We start from the raw sequence: 20,659 nt of genomic DNA, 5'->3' as shown, positions 1-20,659 counted from the left end.
AATACAATTCAAAAGCACTTGTGTGACTGGGGAGATGGCTTAGTGGTTAAAGTGCTTGCCTGCAAAGCCTAAGAATTCATGTTCAAATCTCCAGGTCCCATGTAAACCAGATGCACAATGACACAAACAAACAATGATACACATGTACTACAGGAGGCACATGCATCTGGAGTTCGTTTGCAGCGGCTGAAGGCCCTGGTGTACCCATTCTCTCTCTCTCTCTATCTCGAAAATAAATAAAAGCATTGGTCCAGCAAATGGGACAATCAACAGAGTTAACAAATTGTCTCTAGAATGGTAGAACATATTTGCAAGTTATACAACTTCCAGTGGGTTGATTTTTCAGACTATAGAAGGAATTCCAAAAACTCAGTAGTTAAAACAAAAGGAAAGAAAACAGTAAGAATGGATATGTCTAGACTGAGAATCCTATCCAGCAAGGCCACATGAGTCACTTCAGACAACTTCATCCCACAGACTAGAGGAAACACCAATTGTTAGTCACCAGACGGCACTGTCAGGAGGATACAGCCCAGACTAGACTTCCCATGACCTTGGATCCTGTGAGCATTTGATGGAGAATGCATGGAGACCTTGACTAAGAGAAAACTTTCTAATGCCTCCCCAACTGCAATGTTTATTTCGTTAGCCAAATGAAACTATTTAGATGGCATCTTGTTTAAGGATAATTCAATAATAGGAATAGAAACAACAAAATGAGCACTCAATCTAAAGAAACATTTCTTAGAAGATGCACCTAAATGCAGTAGCTGCATGAATAATGTAGAATTAATCACTAATCATCATGAAAATGCAAATCAAAACCACAATGAGTTGTCACTTTAGACTAGTAAGAATCACCATTGTCAAAATTTGAGATGCCAAGTGCTGATGAGGATGTGATGAACCCATTGCACACTGCTGATGGGATTAGAAATGAGTATGTATAGCTGCTATAATAATATGGTCATCGAAGATTTTTAAAAATTGGTCTTAGAGGTTGATTAAAGATGTTTCCTTGTAAAGTCTGCTGGCCCAGGGTTTGATTCCCCAGTACCCACATAAAACCAGATGCACAAAGTGACACTTTCTTCTGGAGTTTGTTTGCAGTGGCAAGAGGCTCTGGTATTTCCATACAGTCTCCCCAAACCCCCTTTCTTCTCTGTTTCTCTCTCTCTTTGCAAATAAATATTTTTAATTAAAAAAATAAAGCTACCATATAATTTAGCAATCCCACTTCTGGGTATGCATCCCGAGAAAATGAAACTCCTATGTCAGAAACACCTCCATGTATCCTGCAGCACTACCCAACCCTGAGCTCCAAGGAAAAGAAATAGCAGCCAATTGAAAAAATCCACCTACAGGTGAATGCAGTTCACGCTTGCCAAAGCTTTTTAAAGCATTTTAATTTTGATCTTGGTCAGATGTTTTGTTTCATGTGCTTGGAATCTTGAAGGAAGATAGTTTCTCTAGCTTGTGGAGTTTGGTTCAGTCATTCATTTTGGAGTCAAGGATCACCAAGAAACATGATCTGGTAATGACTTTCACCTCACTGCTAAAATATAGATTAATTAGTCCTAAAAGGTCACAAAAGAACAAACATTGTTTTTTTCTATTTTTGAAATTATAGTAATAATTACTGGTAATTTTTTATAATTAGTTTGAAAATAATTGAAATCACTTAGTAATGCAAAGAATGTTGGTTATGTAAACACTTGAACTTAGTGTCTGCTTTGCTATCTTACAGAGGTATGTTTGGTATTTTCAAAATCTTGCTTTCTTATCTAATGACTTGATATGTGTTTTGCATTATTCTATAAGAATGGAAACTATGTTGAAGTGCTTATCATAGTAGCTTTTATTGTTTGAAGACAGTGTTCCAAGTAGTCCCAGACTGGCCAGAAAATCCTACGTAGTTGAAAATGACCTTGAGCTCCTTATCCCCCTGTTTCTACCTCCCAAGTGCAAGGATTATAGGCATATACCTCCACACCTGGTTTTTTTTTTTAATTTTTTATTTATTTATTTGAGAGCGACAGACACAGGGAGAAAGACAGATAGAGGGAGAGAGAGAGAATGGGCGCGCCAGGGCTTCCAGCCACTGCAAACGAACTCCAGATGCGTGCGCCCCCTTGTGCATCTGGCTAACATGGGACCTGGGGAACCGAGCCTCGAACTGGGGTCCTTAGGCTTCACAGGCAAGCGCTTAACTGCTAAGCCATCTCTCCAGGCCCACACCTGGTTTTATATAGTGATGGGACTTGAACTTTTGGCTTCATGCAGGCTAGGCAAGCACTTTATCCACTAAGCCAAAGTCCTAGCCCCCTAGTAGCTTTTATATTCAGTTTACTATTTCAGACAAAAGTAGCCAAAACTTGAGGTTATTAATACAGTTTCTTTTTATTTTATTTGAAACTGAGTGCTTCATATACATGGCTTCTTAAGCTGCATACAAAACTCTATTTGATGATACATGGTGGCAATCCCAGCAACTTCAGGGACTGAAGAAGGAGTTTGCCAAGTTCAGGTTCTTTTTGAACTTCACAGTGAATTCCACCCTGAGCAACTTAGGTATAAATTGTCTTGAAACTGAAGGTGATCAAAGAGGGCTGGAGGATGGATCTTAGTGATAGAGCAGTTTCCTCGCATGCACAGGGCCTTGGTTCAATACTCAGTACTGAAAAAAAAAAAAAAAAAAAAAAAAAAACTTTATACAAAATAGTTTCTCTATTTTGTTCCTAAAGAGAACTGCATTATTCCCAGATACAAACAGATAAGCACCCAAAATTGCACAATTATTAAACAAACAGCTAACTCTAAACCAAGGGGCAGTGTAAACCTTACTCAAGTTTCTTAAAAGAAATGAAGTTGTGGAAGAAATTTTGGGTTTTGCAGCTTGATCTCACTGATGGCATAGGCAACTGCAATTTTTTTAAAAAAAATTATTTATATGTTTTCAAAGAGAAATAGAGATATAAGAGAGAGAAAGAGACAGAGAGAGAGAGAGAAAGGGCACACTAGGGCCTGTTGCCAATGCAAAAGAACTCTAGATGCATGTTCCACATTGTGCATCTGGCTTTACATGGAGAATTGAGCCCAGATGAGCGCCTTCATAAGCAAGAGCTCTCAACCTTTGTGCCTTCTCTCCAGCCTCCAACTACAATGTTTAAGAAGGAAAGAAGAAACCTACCTGGCTGGAGCAAAAATAATTTTGTATGGCTGGAGGTCCTTTGTCAAAAGTGAAATATGTCATCATTGTATGAATTATATAAGTTGGAGACAGAAATAAAAATAATAATTCCTGAGGTTTGGATACCTGCCATATAACAGGAAAAATTAAAATGCATGATACCTGTCCAAAATGATGCTTACCAGGTTTTGTATATTTTTGAGTAAAACAATGCCATTAATCACTGGGAAAAGAAGGAAAACCCTAAAGTATATTTTTAGAGGGAGTATCTAAAACAACTTTCTGGTAATATCTTAAGTAGAGTTTTATGTACTTTAACAAACTATATTTTAAAGGCAACAAAGCTTATCTTTACGTAACTTGAGAAAACACATAAATCATTCAATAATTTTGATAGAAATATTGTTGTAATAAAAATACAATTATACTAAAATTTGTCCATTAAAAAATCAGGAAAGATGTTTTAAAATATTTAATTTACTTATTTATTAGAGACAGAGAGAAGAGGGGGAGAGAGAGAGAGAATGAGCATGCCAGGGCCTCCATCCACTGAAGACAAATTCCAGATTCATACACCATCATGTGCATGTGGCTTTTGTGGGACCTAGAGAATGAAACCTGGGTCCTTAGGCTTTGCAGGCAAGTGACTCAACTGCTAAGCCATCCTCCATCTCAGGAAAAGGCTTTCATTTTCCCGCTATGACTATGCTATATAATTATTATCCAAAAACAATGCAGTTCAAAAGTAGTCTCATTTTGCTCATGACTTAAGATCTAAAAAAATATGTGCAATGTGGAGAGTCCAGAATGTTGTTCATATGTATCTGTAGTCAAACATAAGCAGGGAACAGAATCATAGGAAGGCTGACCGGGGCATAACCCTCATGATGGTGTAATTTTATGACTTGCCCTCAGTGGTGCTCTGGCCTGTGAGATAATGTCCAGTGTCCTTGGTGGCCTTTGCACATGGTAACCCGAGCATGTGCATATTTCTTATTTGTTTCTTGGCCGCTCAGAGCAAGCATCTCAATAGAACCAATTATCAGGTGAAGCCGCCTTTGTAACTCGCCCTCAAATGTCAGGATGCTTCATTGCTACCACGTTCTTTTGGTACTTAGAGATACCAAAAGGCCATCTCAGATTTAAGGAAAGGGAAGGGGAATGATTTGAACCCCTGAAAGTAAGAAAAGGTTCCCATTATGGAAGAATTAATGTCATTTTTGGAAAATACTGTTATTTACAATTTTTTAGACTTTTATATATTTCTAATGAAAGTATAAGCATTAGGTGCATATTATACATGGAAAGTTGATGATATTAAATTTCTCTGTGAAGGTCTTTTAGCAAATAAGTTTCTGTAAGGACTGTGGAGATGGCTCAAAGTTAAGTCACTTGCTTGCAAAACCTATTGGCCAGGGTTCAATTCCCTAATACCCATGTAAAACCATATGCACAAAGTCACACATAAAATTTAGAGTCCATTTGCAGTGGCAGAATGCTCTGGCATACCCATATACTCTCTCTCTCTCTCTTTCTTGCAAATTAAACATAAATAAAAATATTTTTTAAAAAGTTAAGTGGTTAAATGAATTATAGTCAAACTGAGTTACAAGCTAACTACATACTTATACTTGAGATTTTAAAAGCCAAAAACTCATATCTCTTTTTGTTTCCAATATAGAATGTTAGGCTTGAAACACAACATATATGACTAATTGAAATATTATTTTAAAGTATTTAATATCTTATTCTCTAAGTATTTCATTAATAACCATAGATTAATCAGTATCAATGTTATTTACTTAGTAAAATCCATAGGGAGTTAATACAATCACATCAAGTTAAAGATGATATTTGTTAACTTTATCTAGGCACTAAAAATCATTTAAGAAATATTTCTATTGACTTATAATTTGAACATTGGCTCTAGCTTGAAAATATGATATTTAGCCCTTAAAATTCTACTTAGTTCTAGGGTATTTACAACTGAATTTATTTTCAAAAGAGGCCCTGGAGTTGTCAGATATGCTAACTTGGGGCCAGGCATATATAGTTAGTGGCTAAATTAATTTCAGCCAAGGTTATTATGATACTAAAGGTATACAAACAAAAACTAGTATTTTATTGATTTGCAACAGAATTGAACATTCATCCTCATTACATAGGATGAATTGTCAGCAACAAATTTAGGGTCTAATCACCTGGTGGAAAATATATGCTAATTAAACTGAAGCTTCCTGTCCAAACCTAGACCTTTGTAGAAAAACTATAGAAAATGACTGACAAGAGAATCCAACTCAGGGCCTCCAGCTTCTAGGATAGCATGCACTGCAAATATAATGCACAGGGAAAAGAGACACATGCAGACCAAAAATCAAGAAATAATTAGACCACCCAGTTTCTTTGCCTATAGTGATTACAGGTGACAGCAAATGAGGCTCAGATCTACACTATGGAAACCAATTACTTTGTAGAATAGTTCATTGATTTTTCACAGAAATTCTGTAAATAAAAGGCAGTGAATTTTTCTTTTGGAGGTACCAAGAGAGAACTTAGGTCCCTTGCTTCATGGTCATAAGTTCAAGTAGAACCAGTATTAGGTTGAGATAAAAATTTCACGAAAGACATTATAGAGCATCTTTTTAACTTTTTAATTTATTTATCTGCAAGGAGAGAGAGAGAAAGGGCACACTGGGTCCTCTTACCAATGTAAAGGAGCTCTAGATGCATGTGTCACTTTGTGCATTTTGCTTTACATGGGTACTGGGGAATTCAGCCTGGGTCGCTTTGCAAGAAAGTACTTTATTTACTAAGTCATCTCTCTAGTCCTAGAGGTATCCTTAAATATGCAAATTCTCTAGAACAATACCAAAAAAATATTTTCTATTGATTAAAATGTTTTAATGAGTATCAGTGAATTTCATTATTTTCTTATATTTTGTCACTTCTCTTCCATATCATTGGTATAGCTATTAGCAATAACTGTTGCACATCTAAAATATTAATAATTTCTCAATAACAAAGACTCAACATACACTTTTTAATAATACCATAAATATTAAAATGTTTAGCTTGCAGTGTGTTCTTGAGACTCATGATCCAAATGTAACATCCGTGGCATCATTTTTGTCTTCTTTCTTTCTTGGTAGGGCTGGTGCTGGCGGGACTTGGGATCCCGTATGTGCTAAGCACATGTTCTTCCACTGAGCTGCAATCCGGGTCCACACTTCACTGCCTAGCATAATTCTTAAGTCTCCTCCAAACTATAGCTTCATTCACTTTCCTTCGTTTCCTCTTGTAAATAATTTATTGAAGAAATAAACACAAGTGTGTGCACACGCACTCATGCATGTGTGTATATATGTGTGTGTTTGTGTGTTCATATGCGTGTGAGTGAGGGCATGAGCCATGTAGAGGCCAGGGTACAACTTTTGGGGTTCACCCTCACCTTCCACCTTGTTTGAGGGAGGGTCTCTTGTTTGTTCATTTTCTTGGCTAGTTCAATAGGCTATATGGTCTGTGAGCTTCTGGACCTTTCTCTCCACTCTTTGGGGGCCTGGGGACCTGGTATTGTGCACTCCAGATACTCATGCTTGTGTGACAAGCATTTTATCCCATGAGCCATTTCTAGTCCCAGAAATTCAGATTTTTTAATTGGATATAATTTTAGAATAATTTTGACTTATTTCCTGCCATGTAGAAGGTAGATTTATTCATCATTTTCAGGACTGACTGTTTGTGTGTTTGTTTGGGTCAATTCAGATCCATGAATGAAGATTTATTTCTCCATCTAGAGGCTTACAATTGATCTTTCCCCAGGAGAAACATATTCTAAGCAAAGAAATTTTTACTCTGGGATCAGGGACCATGTGTGGGACAAAAACAACAATAATGACAACAAAACAGTTTTTAGACTCCTATTTGACAAAAGACACTTTAAAATATATCACAGTCAAAGAAAAAAGTGAAAGCAACGTTCAGGAGGCAGGTAATGGAGCTGGAATCATTGATGTTTGAATTCTTTTGAAACTGAGAATTAGAAACAAAATAATGATCCTGTAGCCAGACATAACCTAATATTTTGGAAGAAATAAACATTTAATAAAAGAAAGATGTCAAGAGATTTTTATAACAAAACTCAGCATAAAGGGGGTCAGTGCCATGCATCTGAACTCTTCACCACTCAACTATGAGACAAGCTAGTTTTCAATTTAATCAATCATAAAGAAGCTTACATATAATACAGCCAGAGCAATGCTTTGATGAAAAACTATCATTTTGGCTCACTCTGAATGTGCAAAAAATAAAGAAGCAAAAACTGGGCATGTTGGCACATACCTTTAATCCCAGCACTTAGAAAGCAGAGGTAGGACGATGGCTGTGAGTTCAAGGCCAGCCTGTGAGTACAGAGCAAGTTCCAGGTCAGCTTGGGATAGGGTCAGATCCTACATTATAAATACACACACACACACACACACACACACACACACACACACACATATAACTGCACACCAAAAGCACCATAAGCAGGTCTGTAGTCTATAACTATAATGAGTTTTGAAGTAGGAGATCACCATTACCTGAGTTGACAAAAAAGAGGAAAAGCCATTGATTAAGCTCTAAAGGATATTAGAATAGAAAATGGCCAGGTGGAATTTTTCATGAAACATAGTTTAATGAGGCAAAATGAGTAACTTGTAATGAGTACAGTGTGTTCTAGGCATATATGTACACTATAAATTTTAAAATATGCATTCTATTGTCACATGTATGAACAGGATACCAGGTGCTTACAAAAGGAGGCTTCAGATCATCTTTGTGTTTGGTCTTCTTCAGCTATGAGGCATCTTGGATAAGCCATTTTTTCTGGACAAAAAGAATGCTGGGGGCTGGAGAGAAGGCTTAGCAGTTGAATCTTTTCCCTGTGATGCCTAAGGAACCAGATTCAATTACCTAGAACCCCAATAAACCAGATAGATGCACAAGGTTGCACAAGCATCTGGAGTTCATTTACAGTGGCTGGAGGCCCTGGCTTGCTCATTTTCTCCCTCTCTCTCTCTCTCTCTCTCTCTCTCTCTCTCTCTCTCTATCTCTTTTCTTCCCTCTCTTCCTCAAACAAATGAATGTACATATATATTTAAGTGATGATTGATGATTGAGTTAGCTTAGAAATACGGTGGTTTCTGCGAAAATAAAAATTTTGAATTTTGTCTATGTTCATTCTCTAATATGGTTAAAAATCAAGCTTACCAAAGTAAAAACAAACTGTTATCAGAATCATATTACAGAAGGTATATTTAAATGTAGACAAGGAAATTGTTTCAAAATTATATTAATTTACATAAAACTAACCAAATTTGATGTAGTCCACTAAAAGCCACTTTCAGCCTAGAGAGAACTATATGGGAGCTGGTTGTTATGGTTCTACCTTGTTGGACATTCTAAACTTCACCACCAGAATCATTTGCCTATTGCACTTTGCCTATATTGTTGAACATCTTACTCAGTAGCTGCTATTTTGTTTAGTCTTTGGAGTCAGAACAATTCTTGGAGAAACAGGTCCATTTGACTAAAAACAAATCCTGAAAGGTTATCACAAAACCACATCTCTTCTAGTTAGAAAAACTTGGTATCATTATTGAATCTTTTCTAAAAATCATATGGTAAGGGAAATTATCATACTGCCTCACTTGCCACATTGTGTAGTTGTGAGTAGAACATAGTTTAATTTTGAAAATAATCTTGAAATCTATGTAAATTTAAGAAGTAAAAATAAGTATCAGTACATGAAGTCTTTCGAAGATATGTAGTTATTAGAAACTCAGAACAGGGTATATAATTAGAATTTTCATTATTAAAATGTCTTCAAGAAATAACCTGCAAAATCACAGCCTGAAAATCTTTTTATGCAAAGTTTTCAGAAATGATATATGTAATTTACCTTCAGCAACTTCTGTTATTATAAAGTTCTAGGATCATATCATTCATATATCCTTTTCCTACACATCTGAGTTTCTATTTCAGCTTGACATTAAACATTTAGATAGTCACTAGAATTTATATCACCAATATATAAAATTAAGCATAAGTGGAAATTTAACTTTGACAAAAAAATCAAAACAAGTAATAATGAGATGTAGGTACCAACTATATTTTAAATGAAAGGAAATTGTGCCTTTCCTTGGTTGGATCACACTAATTATCAAAGATTTGGCAAAAGCATATCCCCTTTAATTGCATGCAATTAGCAAATTGACATTTCTGAAAATGGCAGTGATTGCAATTGCTGAAACCCATTAAACATCCTCCCACAAGGTAGCTGTTTTGGGAGTTTACTCTTTATTGCTAAAAACACTTCAGTCTTCCTATTTCTATGGGAACCATGTTTGTCATGAGTTCTGTATTAATTTAGCATATGACTTAAGTTCAAAATCACCTGCATTGTCATGTGGCACTTTATGAAGTTAGTGGTCATAGCAGGGATTTGTGAACAAAAAGAACTTGGAAATATGTGATTTGACATGTCATTCTAGAATCACATGTAATTTTCATGAAAGAAATGGAAGACGTTGAAATATGGTTACCATGTGTGGTCTCTAAGTGTATGCTCATTAAAGATTTAAAATTGGAAAGGTATCTTTCCAACATAGTAGTTACTATACTTTGTTGTGGTTTTATCTTAATTAAAAACAGAGGAAGTAATTATATATTAAATGAATATATTTCTGTGTGGGTATCATCTATTTGGACCAACTGTATGTGCAGCATTTAATAAATTATCACTGCCAAGAGTAGTTCAACAGATCCTTGTCAAATAAATCAAAGAACTTTAATACTTCATGAGTTATATATTATGGAGAAATCATTTCTACTAATGACTTGAAAAAAAAATCTTTCAGATGGGTATTAAACAATCTCAGAATGTAGCAACAGGCACATCAGTTTGAGTTCATAGAATATCAAATGTATATGCTTTGCCTCTTGCATTCCAAAAGTCAATGAAAGACAATAGGTTTAATTTAAAATAGTCATAGTAATTTATTCAAAGTGATACTCTAATGCAAGATTGGTTAATTGTCTAGTGAAATGCATTTTTAATGCCAAGAACCACTTGATTGATGAATGTGCTTACAATACATTGAAAACAATTAGCTAAGTTGCTTCAACCTAAATCTATAACTTAAAACTACAAAACTATAAGTATATTATAACATATATAATATATAATAATTTATGTATAATATATATTGCTTACATATATATGTAAATGTAAGTAATAATAATAAACATCAGTATATAGATAGGCAACATATATACAAATTTATCTTACTTTATTCTATTTTGTGACATTTTAATGAGCATTTAAAAAGCTCAAGTAAAATTAATATTGTACTGCCTTACAACTAGATTTAAAATTGTATTCCAATGCTTGATGTTCATACAAGTTTATAAGTTTAAGTAATTTGAAGTACAAATGTTGAACTGTGGCAGCTTTAGATTTATGTAATGGAACTTTGCATACTATGATTTGGATAGAGTACCTGTCTACTGATGGGGTCTCTATGTAGAAATGCACAGATTTACAGATCACTCCTCACTGAATACATATAGAAGAACATAATGTATAATGGCAATTTGAGCTACACACTAAAGGAGATATGTACAGAAGAGTAATTATACAAGTAAGCCATCAGAGTGCATGCTTAAGAAAAAAAGAATCTTTGACATTGTTGGGAAAGATAAATCAAACATTTTAGCCTACAATTGATTCCATTCTTGTAAGATAATATGTTACTGGGAAGACTATCATTTCAGCCTGTATTTTTTTTGTAAATGTATCCTTTGCAAGCTGGGCATCATTGAAATCTCAGTGCTCGGGAGGTTGTGGCAATAGGATTGCAAAATCGAGACTAGCTGAACTACTTAGTAAGACTCTGCCTTAATGAACAACAACAACAAAAATCTTTGTGCCTCTGTTGGTCATGATTTCTTTTTTTTTACAGATGATTTGTGCCTTTTACTATTATTCTAGGTTTGGACAAGGTGCCCAGAGATCTTCCCCCTGACACAACACTGTTGGACCTGCAGAACAATAAAATAACAGAAATCAAAGATGGAGACTTCAAGAACCTGAAGAATCTGCATGTAAGAATTATTTATTTACTGGTCAGAATAACATTATTCACTATTTATTACAGCATATAAGTGTTTATTAAATTATCTTTTGAAGTGAGAAAGGTAACATGCTAAATAACCACTAAAAATTAACCTGTGGTCATACAAATGTACATGTGTCTTCAGTATTTGCTTCAAAAATCTCTATATCATGGTGCTCTTTCATATTTTCTGAATGGAAATGTATATTATCTGACTTAGGATGTACACCAATAACAGAGTACAACACAATATGCATTAATCATAATGATATTGTATGTTTTTGTAGCTTTTGGTTTATGTCATTCATTCTCTTAAAGAAATGTGAGTGACTTTAAAAATTCTCAAAGAACGACCTTCTTTTCACACCAATTGAATCAGGATTAATCACCCACATGTTAGTACAGCTAATTCTACACATATATGTATTTATTGCTTTTTAGGATTATGCACTGTCACATTTGCAAGCTGTGATTTCACTTATCTACACTGTTATATCTTATCTGCTGGCTATGAGACCATTAGCAAAGAGAGGATGCTTTCAAAAGTATTTCTCCACTTCCTAGAGGACCTGTTCATACAGAGGTGGTGGAAGCAACAAGGCATTGTGAGGCAGTGAAGAAAGCCGGGGCATGAGAACAGCAGGACACATTTTTAACCTTTCTTACTTCCTCTGTATCCTGTGACTGAAACTTACAGGACAGAAAGTAAAGGCATAGAGTTGATGAAATGCCAGTTTCCAGGGACACAGAAGAGTTCCCCACAGGACAAAGACTGAACATTGCTGGAGATGTAACTGAAAATGACCAACTCAATCAAACATGGTTAAGCCTTCTAAGGCAACTTTCCCTAAGAGCATGGGTGCTGTTCACACAGGCCACCAGAGTCACTGTGGACTTTGTGACCCTGTCCAGCAGTTCTGTCTGTGGAAGGAGTGTGATTTGGTCTATTCTTTACCAGTGCACTTTTAAAAGAAGAAAGCCACACATCAATGTCCCAAATATACATATAATATAAATATTGGTGTTTGCATTCCACTTTTTGGCCAAAGTTACCGGATTGGGTGTGACTCTTGGCAAGACATGTCAAGAAACGGTGGAGGCATATCAAGAAATATCAAGAAAGGTTGCCCACAAGCACCCAAAGCATGGGTAAAACGAACCTTTCCATCACATGTATAATACACTTGGTAGAAATGTAAACTTACAATAAAGAGAAAGGTGACACTAGTGAAATATTTGAAAAGCCATGTTGGGGGAGATTGCAGAGAAGTAGATTACTCAATATTAAACAATGAAGTTGAAAGAGAATTTTCAGAAAATAGGGTTGACATGGCAACTATGTGAGGGGCTAATAGCTTGTAGACTTTTAAAAATCATGAATATCATAGAAATACAATGGAAAGCCTGAGAGTATCTCATTTCACCTTCATTTGTTGTACTTATGCAAATAATTGAGAACATAGACAATAAACTAGAAAGTATGTAATAAAATACAGATATAAAATAAACCACCTGTCTTCTATGAATTAGTTAAAGAATTGCCGATATAGGGACAGTAATGAAATATGACAGAATTTATATAATGAAGATGAGCTGGAGTTATGAACCTCCTGACATCCAAGATGACAAAACCAATAAATATTCATTAGAAGATATACTAGTTTTTGTTTAAAAGAACCTACTTTTCCTAAGACTAAAGATACTACATTGAATATGCTAATAAACTTTAAAAACTTAACAGTTTAGGACAAAACTATTCCAAAAGAATCTCAATCAAATATTTAAAACACTATGGCCAAGTAATCGATGTGCATAATACAAACACAATATAAGACGTAATTGTTTACTGAAATATCACGTCGTGTACATAAAATTACAAGGCAGGGTTTTGTCACAGTGTGGAGAAAAGAGTTCTAGAGGATTAACAAAAATTAGGCAAACAGAAGAAAGTAATTTCTACACAAGAAAGAACAAAAGTGAAGGAGGCAGAAATTCAGCAACAGACAGTGAACATATAAACTCGTGAAGGGAAGCTGCTCGTTTAGAAAACGTAAAATAAAGGCCCCAGCTCTCAAGCCCAGCTAGCAGCCCCTCCTCCAACTGGGGAAATCAGGAGCTGACGTCTCTCTCCTCTAACAGAGAGAACTTGACCCTCAAGTCTTCCTCCAATGGGAGGAAGCTTGATTAGCAGGCCCTTGTCCAATGGGAGAAAGTTTTACCAGAAGTCCCTCCTTCAAATGGGAGGAGCTTGTTAACCGGACACTCTTCAAATGGGAAAAGCAAACATCTGGAGTCTGGGGTCCTTTCATACCTGTAAGGTTTCACTAGGGGAGAGCTGAGAGAAAATCAGCAAGGCTTGTCAGTGACTCTCTAAAATATCACTAAAATAACTTTACAGAGGTGATAATAAAGAATGAATACCATTAATTTCAGTAAACCAAAATATTGTAAAGTCTGCATTTTATTTGCAGAAATATGTCGCAAATCTGCTTTTTTTTGTGTAGGGGGAGAGAATTCTAATAGTGCTACTTTCAAATTCCTGACATTTAAGTGTAATCTGAATACTTTTCTAAAGCTCTGTCTAGGTTGTCTGATGTTTTCTTTAAATCTACTATTGGTGAGAATGAGTTGTTTTTTTGTTTGTTTGTTTGTTTCCCAGAAGTCCCATGCCAAGTGTTTTTAAAGTCTTCATTTTACTGGCATTTTCTGTTCTACTTCAAAATGAACATCAGAAGAAGAGAGTTCATTAGAGCTTCTGACCATGCAGTGGATGTTAAACAGCTGTTTTTCTCTTACTCTTTCATTCCCAATCTTTTCCATCCTTGTTATTATGCAAACATCATAATTTCGGCTAGGAAAACTGTACTTCAATGACAAGGAAGAGGAAAAAATGAAAGTTTAGCAAGGATTAAAATAGAAAAGACTTAACAGAAAAGGGCTTCTTTGTTCTCCAATAATTGTATTCAATTAAAATTTTGTGGCTTATTGCATGAGTAGTTTTATTGAGAGAATAGATATATAATGGAGAATGACTCAATGCATTAATAAATTGACTATATTTCTAGATAAATGTGGTAAAGAAGGTTTTTAAATTAAAAGCCAACAAAATTATAAACCATGGAGTAATAATAAATACTTGTTATATTTTCAGTGCTGTCCTCAGTTGCTTAGATATATTAATTTACTTAATCCTCACCTCTATTCTTATTTTTGTCTTGTAGACAGATTTAAGACTCCTTTTTAAAAGATGAATACAGGTACAGGGTGATTAGTTTCTTCATACTCACACAACAAATGAGAGCCAGAGCATAAATGTAGAAACTCAGGAACCTTCAGTGAGAGCACATGCACTAAACCTAGCTTGGCATTTGCAGGTGACACTCATCTAGCTTCCTGCATCTGTAGCAGAATCTGATAACCCTCACTGTAGGTGGACCTTTAGGATGAAAGCCGACGGGGAGACATGTCTGTGGCACTGATAATTTTTAGGTTTTGGTACCACACTAATAATTTCAAACTTTAGCATTTTTTTTTAAATCATGCATATATACACATACACACATGAAGTAAAGGAACCACATTTGCATACATTTTCTGGTTTCTCAAAGTTTTCCAAATTGCAATGCTACTTCCCTGAAAGGACTGCAGAGTCCAAATACATCATAGGTATATACAGGTGGGAAGTTTGGATTCAAAGAATTGTTTTTGTACACTGTCTACAGACATTGATTCTCGTCAACAACAAGATTAGCAAATTCAGTCCAGGAGCATTCACACCTCTGGTGAAATTGGAACGACTTTATCTGTCCAAGAATCATCTGAAGGAATTACCAGAAAAGATGCCCAAAACTCTCCAAGAGCTTCGCGCCCATGAGAATGAGATCAGCAAAGTGCGGAAAGCGGTGTTCAATGGACTGAACCAGATGATTGTCATAGGTACAGATCTGCTTATAATTTGAAGACAAGGACTCAATGTTCCCTTAAGGGATTTCAAGTAAGCTTTAGCTGCAGGAAGGAGATGAAGGCTATGTAAAGTGTAGGAGCAGGACCTGGAGAAATAGAATGATGACCTTGGTGATCTGTGAATATGGAGGAAGGGCTAGTGTGAATATGTGACATCCCAGGTACAATGTGTATGATAGATTTGGCAGTAGTTAATTAGAGATGTTTTGGGCCTTTTCATGGTAGATATTTTTTTTTCCTGAACACTTGCAAATCATTTGTCTTATTTTTATTAACTTCAATAATTATATTCAAAAAGCCATAACAATTCCCTCCCTCTGCCACTTTCCCCTTTGCAAATCCACTCGCCATCATATCCCCACCCCATCTCAATCAATATCACTATTATTTTGATGTCATCATCTTTTCCTCCTGTTATGAGGGTCTTGTGTAGGTAGTGCCAGGCACTACAAGATCATGGATATCCAGGACATTTTGTGTCTGTAAGAGTGCAATGTAAGGAGTCCTACACTTCCTTTGGCATATGCTACAATGTTTTGGTGTATATACAGTAATTCTATAATTGGCTTATAAATTACTGGATTTACAATTTTAAAATGCCTTAGAAAATTAAGAATGCAATTTAGTATTTATAAATAATTGCTTTAATATTGTTTTTTTGAAAAGTATAAATAATATAGTTATTATTTTTCATTAGTATTTGTTTTATTAATTGATTTGTTTTATGTGATAGATAGATTAATTATATATATTGATGGGCTGATTGAGTCAGGTTTTTACTAAATTGCCCAAATTGGTCATGAACTCATCTTGACTTCTTCCTTAGCTGTCTGAGTGTTAAGAGTAGCCAAGTTTAAACTCTCAGAACTCATATAAATGCTGGGTATGGTGGCTCAGTACTTTAAGATCAGTGTTTTGAGATGCAAAAGACTGGATATGCTTGGGACAAGCAGGCTAGCTAGACTAGACAAATCTACTATCTCTGGTTCAAGGTCTACCTCACAACAAGGTGAAGAGAGATCAAGACAGTCCCCAATGTTGACCTCTGGTCTCCACTTTTAAGCTCACCCTCACTCACATGTATGCCTATACACATGCAAACATACCTATCAACCTTCGTGCACACTACACCCACATTTGACCCAAATGTCTTTCTAGACTCCTTACTGAAGTGTACACTGTGATATCCTAACATGTCTCTTAAAGGACTTACATTTTTTGTATTTGTAGAACTGGGCACCAACCCACTGAAGAGCTCTGGAATTGAAAATGGAGCCTTCCAGGGAATGAAGAGGCTCTCCTACATCCGCATTGCTGACACCAACATAACCACCATTCCTCAAGGTGACAATACATTCTAGATAACATTTGAGAAACTAAACTCCCTATGAGCTGACATTCATATTAAAAAAAAATAATTGTGTACATTTGTGACACAAATAACCAACCTTATCTTCATTCAAGTCTCTGTTCCTGAAAATATTTCTCCTGGGCCTCGTTGACAGTTAGATCCTCCAGGCTCATTAGAAACAAGGACAGAATTTTTATCAAGTCCCTTCTGGGATGTAACTTAACACACAATGTGTTTATGCTACCTGAAAAAGTATAGCTATTTAATAAACAGACTATCCTGGTACTTGTTAAAAAATTAAAATACCTGAAAGTACTTCTAAAATTGAGCCAAATTTTACTTCTTCAGTCCCATAGGGAATTCTTTGTAGAAATTTGCATTCATTAATATACACTTAGGGACATCAACCACACTTTTCTTATAAATGTAAAGAATGTCAATTTTGATCGCTTCTCTGCCTTTTGGCTAACATAAAGTGAAGAATGTCAACTTTGGGCTGGAAAAATGATTTAGCAGTTAAGGTACTTGCCTGCAAAGCCAAAGGACCCAGGTCAAATCCCCAGGACCCATGTAAACCAGAGACACAAGGTGATGCATGCATCTTTACTTCCTTTGTAGAGGCTGGAGGCCCTGGGACACTCAACGCTTTCTCTTTCTATCTGCCTCATTCTTTCACTCTCCCAAAATAAATAAATAACAAAAATCATGTCAACTTTGGAATTTATTTGCTTGGCTGAAATGTGTCACTAATTAGCTGAAGGATTTTCAACTTCTTAAATGAGAATAATATAAATAATGATCTCAAAGGGATGTTTAAAAAATTAAATACAAGAAAAATGGTATGTAAATAAGTATTGAACTAATATTACATCTTATTAAAATATTTTAGGCTTAAACACTGGAGCCCAGCAAGTGAGTAGGAGATATGTACTGCTGACCTTTAGGATCTGACCCTCTAGCAGAGCCAGAATAGTGAACAGTGATAACCACATGGCCAGGCTCACAGCTCCTCCTGCTGCTGCATGTAAGCCTGTCTCTGTGACTCAGGAATCAGAAAGAAGAGCCTCTAATTTTCTCATTCTCTCTGCCCCAGATTTTTAGTCTCACAAAAGCTCCTCTGTACTGCCCAGTTTCCCACAGACTGCCCCTTTTTCAGCTCACCTACACAGGTTTTAGACTGGAGACAAGATGTAGGTAACTACTCCTCAGCAGCACTAACTATTCTTTCTTTTGCCTTTGCAGAAACCTTAACTCCTGGGAGAACTCAGTGCATAGTCTGCCTTCCTACCAGTCCCCTGTTGTTTAATGCTTTTGATGTGTTTAAAAATAGTTACCAAGATAGATAGATGATTTGTAGATGCTTGTTAATAATTTAATAATTATGTTCATGGTGAGTCTCCATGTTTTTGTATGTAAAAATATTCCATTTTAACCCAAGTTCTGGTGAAGTGTGTGTGTGTATGTATGTATGTATGTATGTATGTATATATATATATATATATATATATATATATATATATATATATATATAGTTATTGATCAAAAATATTCATAATACATACATCTGTACCCAACATGCAGATTACTCTTGCCATTAATCTTTTAAATAGTATAATGTAACCTTTACATACTTGACATTTAAAGAATATCAGGAATTATAAGCAGTCTAGAGATGAATTAAATAATACAGGAATAGCTGCCTAGATTTTACAGAAATATTTCACCATTTTATACAATAGAGTTGAGTTTGAAGATTAATTGTGAATCCAATCACCTAGATATTGAGGGACAAAGGTATATGTGCGTGCGCGCGCACACACACACACACACACACACACACACACACACACACACACAAATGTGCTTCTACACATAAAATATCCTTAATGTTTCCTAAGGCTGTAGGAGATGAGGCAACCAAAATGTCCCTCTGATGGTTTGAATGTGATAGTGTAAATTTATGGCCCCATAGACTCAGGGTACTTAATTAAAATTGAGTTTGCAACTTCAGTCCCTAGCAGGCAGATTCATGCTAAGGGGGTGGGAGAGAGGGGGGGGTGTCACTGGGGCCAGATTTTAGAGTGGAGCCCAAAGGTGTGTTTAGGGGTGGATCTGAATTCCAGCCCAGAGGTGTGGAGAAGAGTTTGAGATGGGGGAAATTTGTGCTTGTTGGTGCCTGCTTTTTCTCTGCTTGGATCTACTAAAGGCACCTGCTTCTTCCACCACTGCTGGTGCTCCCTTGGACTCTGAAGGCCTGAAGCATACCTCTTCCTTCCATAAGCTGTGTCTTGGTTGTTCCTCCCAGCAACAAGGAGCTGACAGCAACAGTTCCCCTTGCTTCTTGTTGTCATGTGACTTCCCTTAGGCACAGACTTTGATTTGACCTTGCTGTCCCTCCTAATGCTTCCTCTAAAGTGTCCCACAATGAAGCATTCCATCATTTAGGAGTCCATTTTCCTTGATTTCTTACAGGTTTGCTCTATCCTGCACATAAGTTCTCATCATGTTAGGCTTGCTTATATTTACTACCTCTTAATCTTATAGGACTTATAGTAAGCATAGGTACAAGGTATTTTTCTAAACATTTCATGGTTTCCAAACCATATCATTCTTGTTTTGTGAAGGAGAAGAATGAGGCTTGAAGAGAAGCACGCTGTGAACGAGGTCTCAGAGCTGAGAAGTAGCCAAGCTGAGTCCTGCTTGGCTGATGCCAGGCAGCGCCACACCAAAACCTTCACTGTGGCCACCTTTGAATTAGACCACTGGAGTGTGGGTGTAACTCAGCCACTTAGTCGGCCTTTGACTTTGAGGTTCAGTGTTTGACTTTAACCCTATTGTTACTAGCACAATAATCTATGATGTGATGTAAACAATCATGATTTTATGAAAGTCTATCTAGGATATAAAAAGAGTTTACATTACTTTAAGAACATATTATTATAAATGGGATGAAGGAAAAGTAAAAAGCAAAATTCTTCAAAACTACAAATTTTAGAGAATTGATGTGATTATGTGCCTACTAAATCTTTCCACATTCTGCTCTTATAATACTTACTTGCTAATGTACATCTTCTATTTGAATATTCCAGGTCTTCCTCCTTCCCTTACTGAATTGCATCTTGATGGCAACAAAATCACCAAAGTAGATGCATCCAGCCTGAAAGGACTGAGTAATTTGGCTAAGTAAGAATTTTCTTTCATTACTTTTTAATCAGAACAATGACTAGCTATGTTAATCAACATACTCAGAATTGGAAGCATGGTGGTGTACTCTGTTATTTTTGTATTGCTTACCTATTTCTTTAAAAAAAAAATCAGTCAACTAGCATACTTACTATAAAGTAATAATATTGGGCTGGGCAGGTGGAGTAGCGGTTAAGGCGCTTGCCGGCGAAGTCTAAGAACTCGTATTTGAATCTCCAGGTCTCTCATAAGCCAGATGCACAGTGACTTAGGCTCTCAATGTTGCACATATGCACAAGGGGGTACACATGTCCAGAGTTCATTTGCAGCGGCTGAAGGCCCTGGAGTGCCCATTCTCACTTTTTCTCTCTCCCTCTCTTTCTCTCTTTCTTTCTCTGTTCTTTCTCTCTCTCTTTCTTCCTTCCTTTCTTTCTTTCTTTCTTCCTCTTTGTGTCAAATAAAAAATTAATAAGAACATCTTTTATGAATAACACATTATTTTAAATCTTACATAAAAGATATTCAATCAAATTAGGTCTTAAATCAACATACTCATGTGGTTTATTCTAAGTTAGTGGTAATCAAACAGAAGTTTAAAATTATAAAACAAAGAATTCATTAAAATGTTTGCTATCAAAATATAAAAAATCAGGCATTTTGATCTTACTCTTAGAATAATCACAGTAAAATTCTCTAAGTCCAGTTCTCTGAGGTATTTAAACTTCACCACACAGTCAATGCAGTATCACAAAAGCCAGCTTTCTTTTTTGTGGTCCTGGTTAACAATTTTCTTTCTTTCTTTTTATTTATTTATTT

At 35.8% G+C, this 20,659-nt stretch overlaps 1 protein-coding gene across 3 annotated transcripts in view; it reads left to right on the top strand.

The window, feature by feature from the left end:
* Dcn (decorin) overlaps window positions 1-20,659 on the top strand; it is a 33,164-nt gene that overhangs the window by 7,420 nt on the left and 5,085 nt on the right. For all 3 annotated transcript variants that reach the window (XM_004650172.2, XM_045153045.1, XM_045153044.1), the window contains exons 3-6: window positions 11,223-11,335; window positions 15,069-15,282; window positions 16,540-16,653; window positions 19,750-19,843. In XM_004650172.2, the coding sequence (XP_004650229.1) occupies window positions 11,223-11,335; window positions 15,069-15,282; window positions 16,540-16,653; window positions 19,750-19,843 (535 nt within the window). The remainder of the gene's footprint in view (window positions 1-11,222; window positions 11,336-15,068; window positions 15,283-16,539; window positions 16,654-19,749; window positions 19,844-20,659) is intronic.

This window comes from Jaculus jaculus, chromosome 6 (genome assembly GCF_020740685.1).
Source record: "Jaculus jaculus isolate mJacJac1 chromosome 6, mJacJac1.mat.Y.cur, whole genome shotgun sequence".
Taxonomy (NCBI): domain Eukaryota; kingdom Metazoa; phylum Chordata; class Mammalia; order Rodentia; family Dipodidae; genus Jaculus; species Jaculus jaculus.
This window is presented reverse-complemented; position numbering and strand designations above follow the sequence as displayed.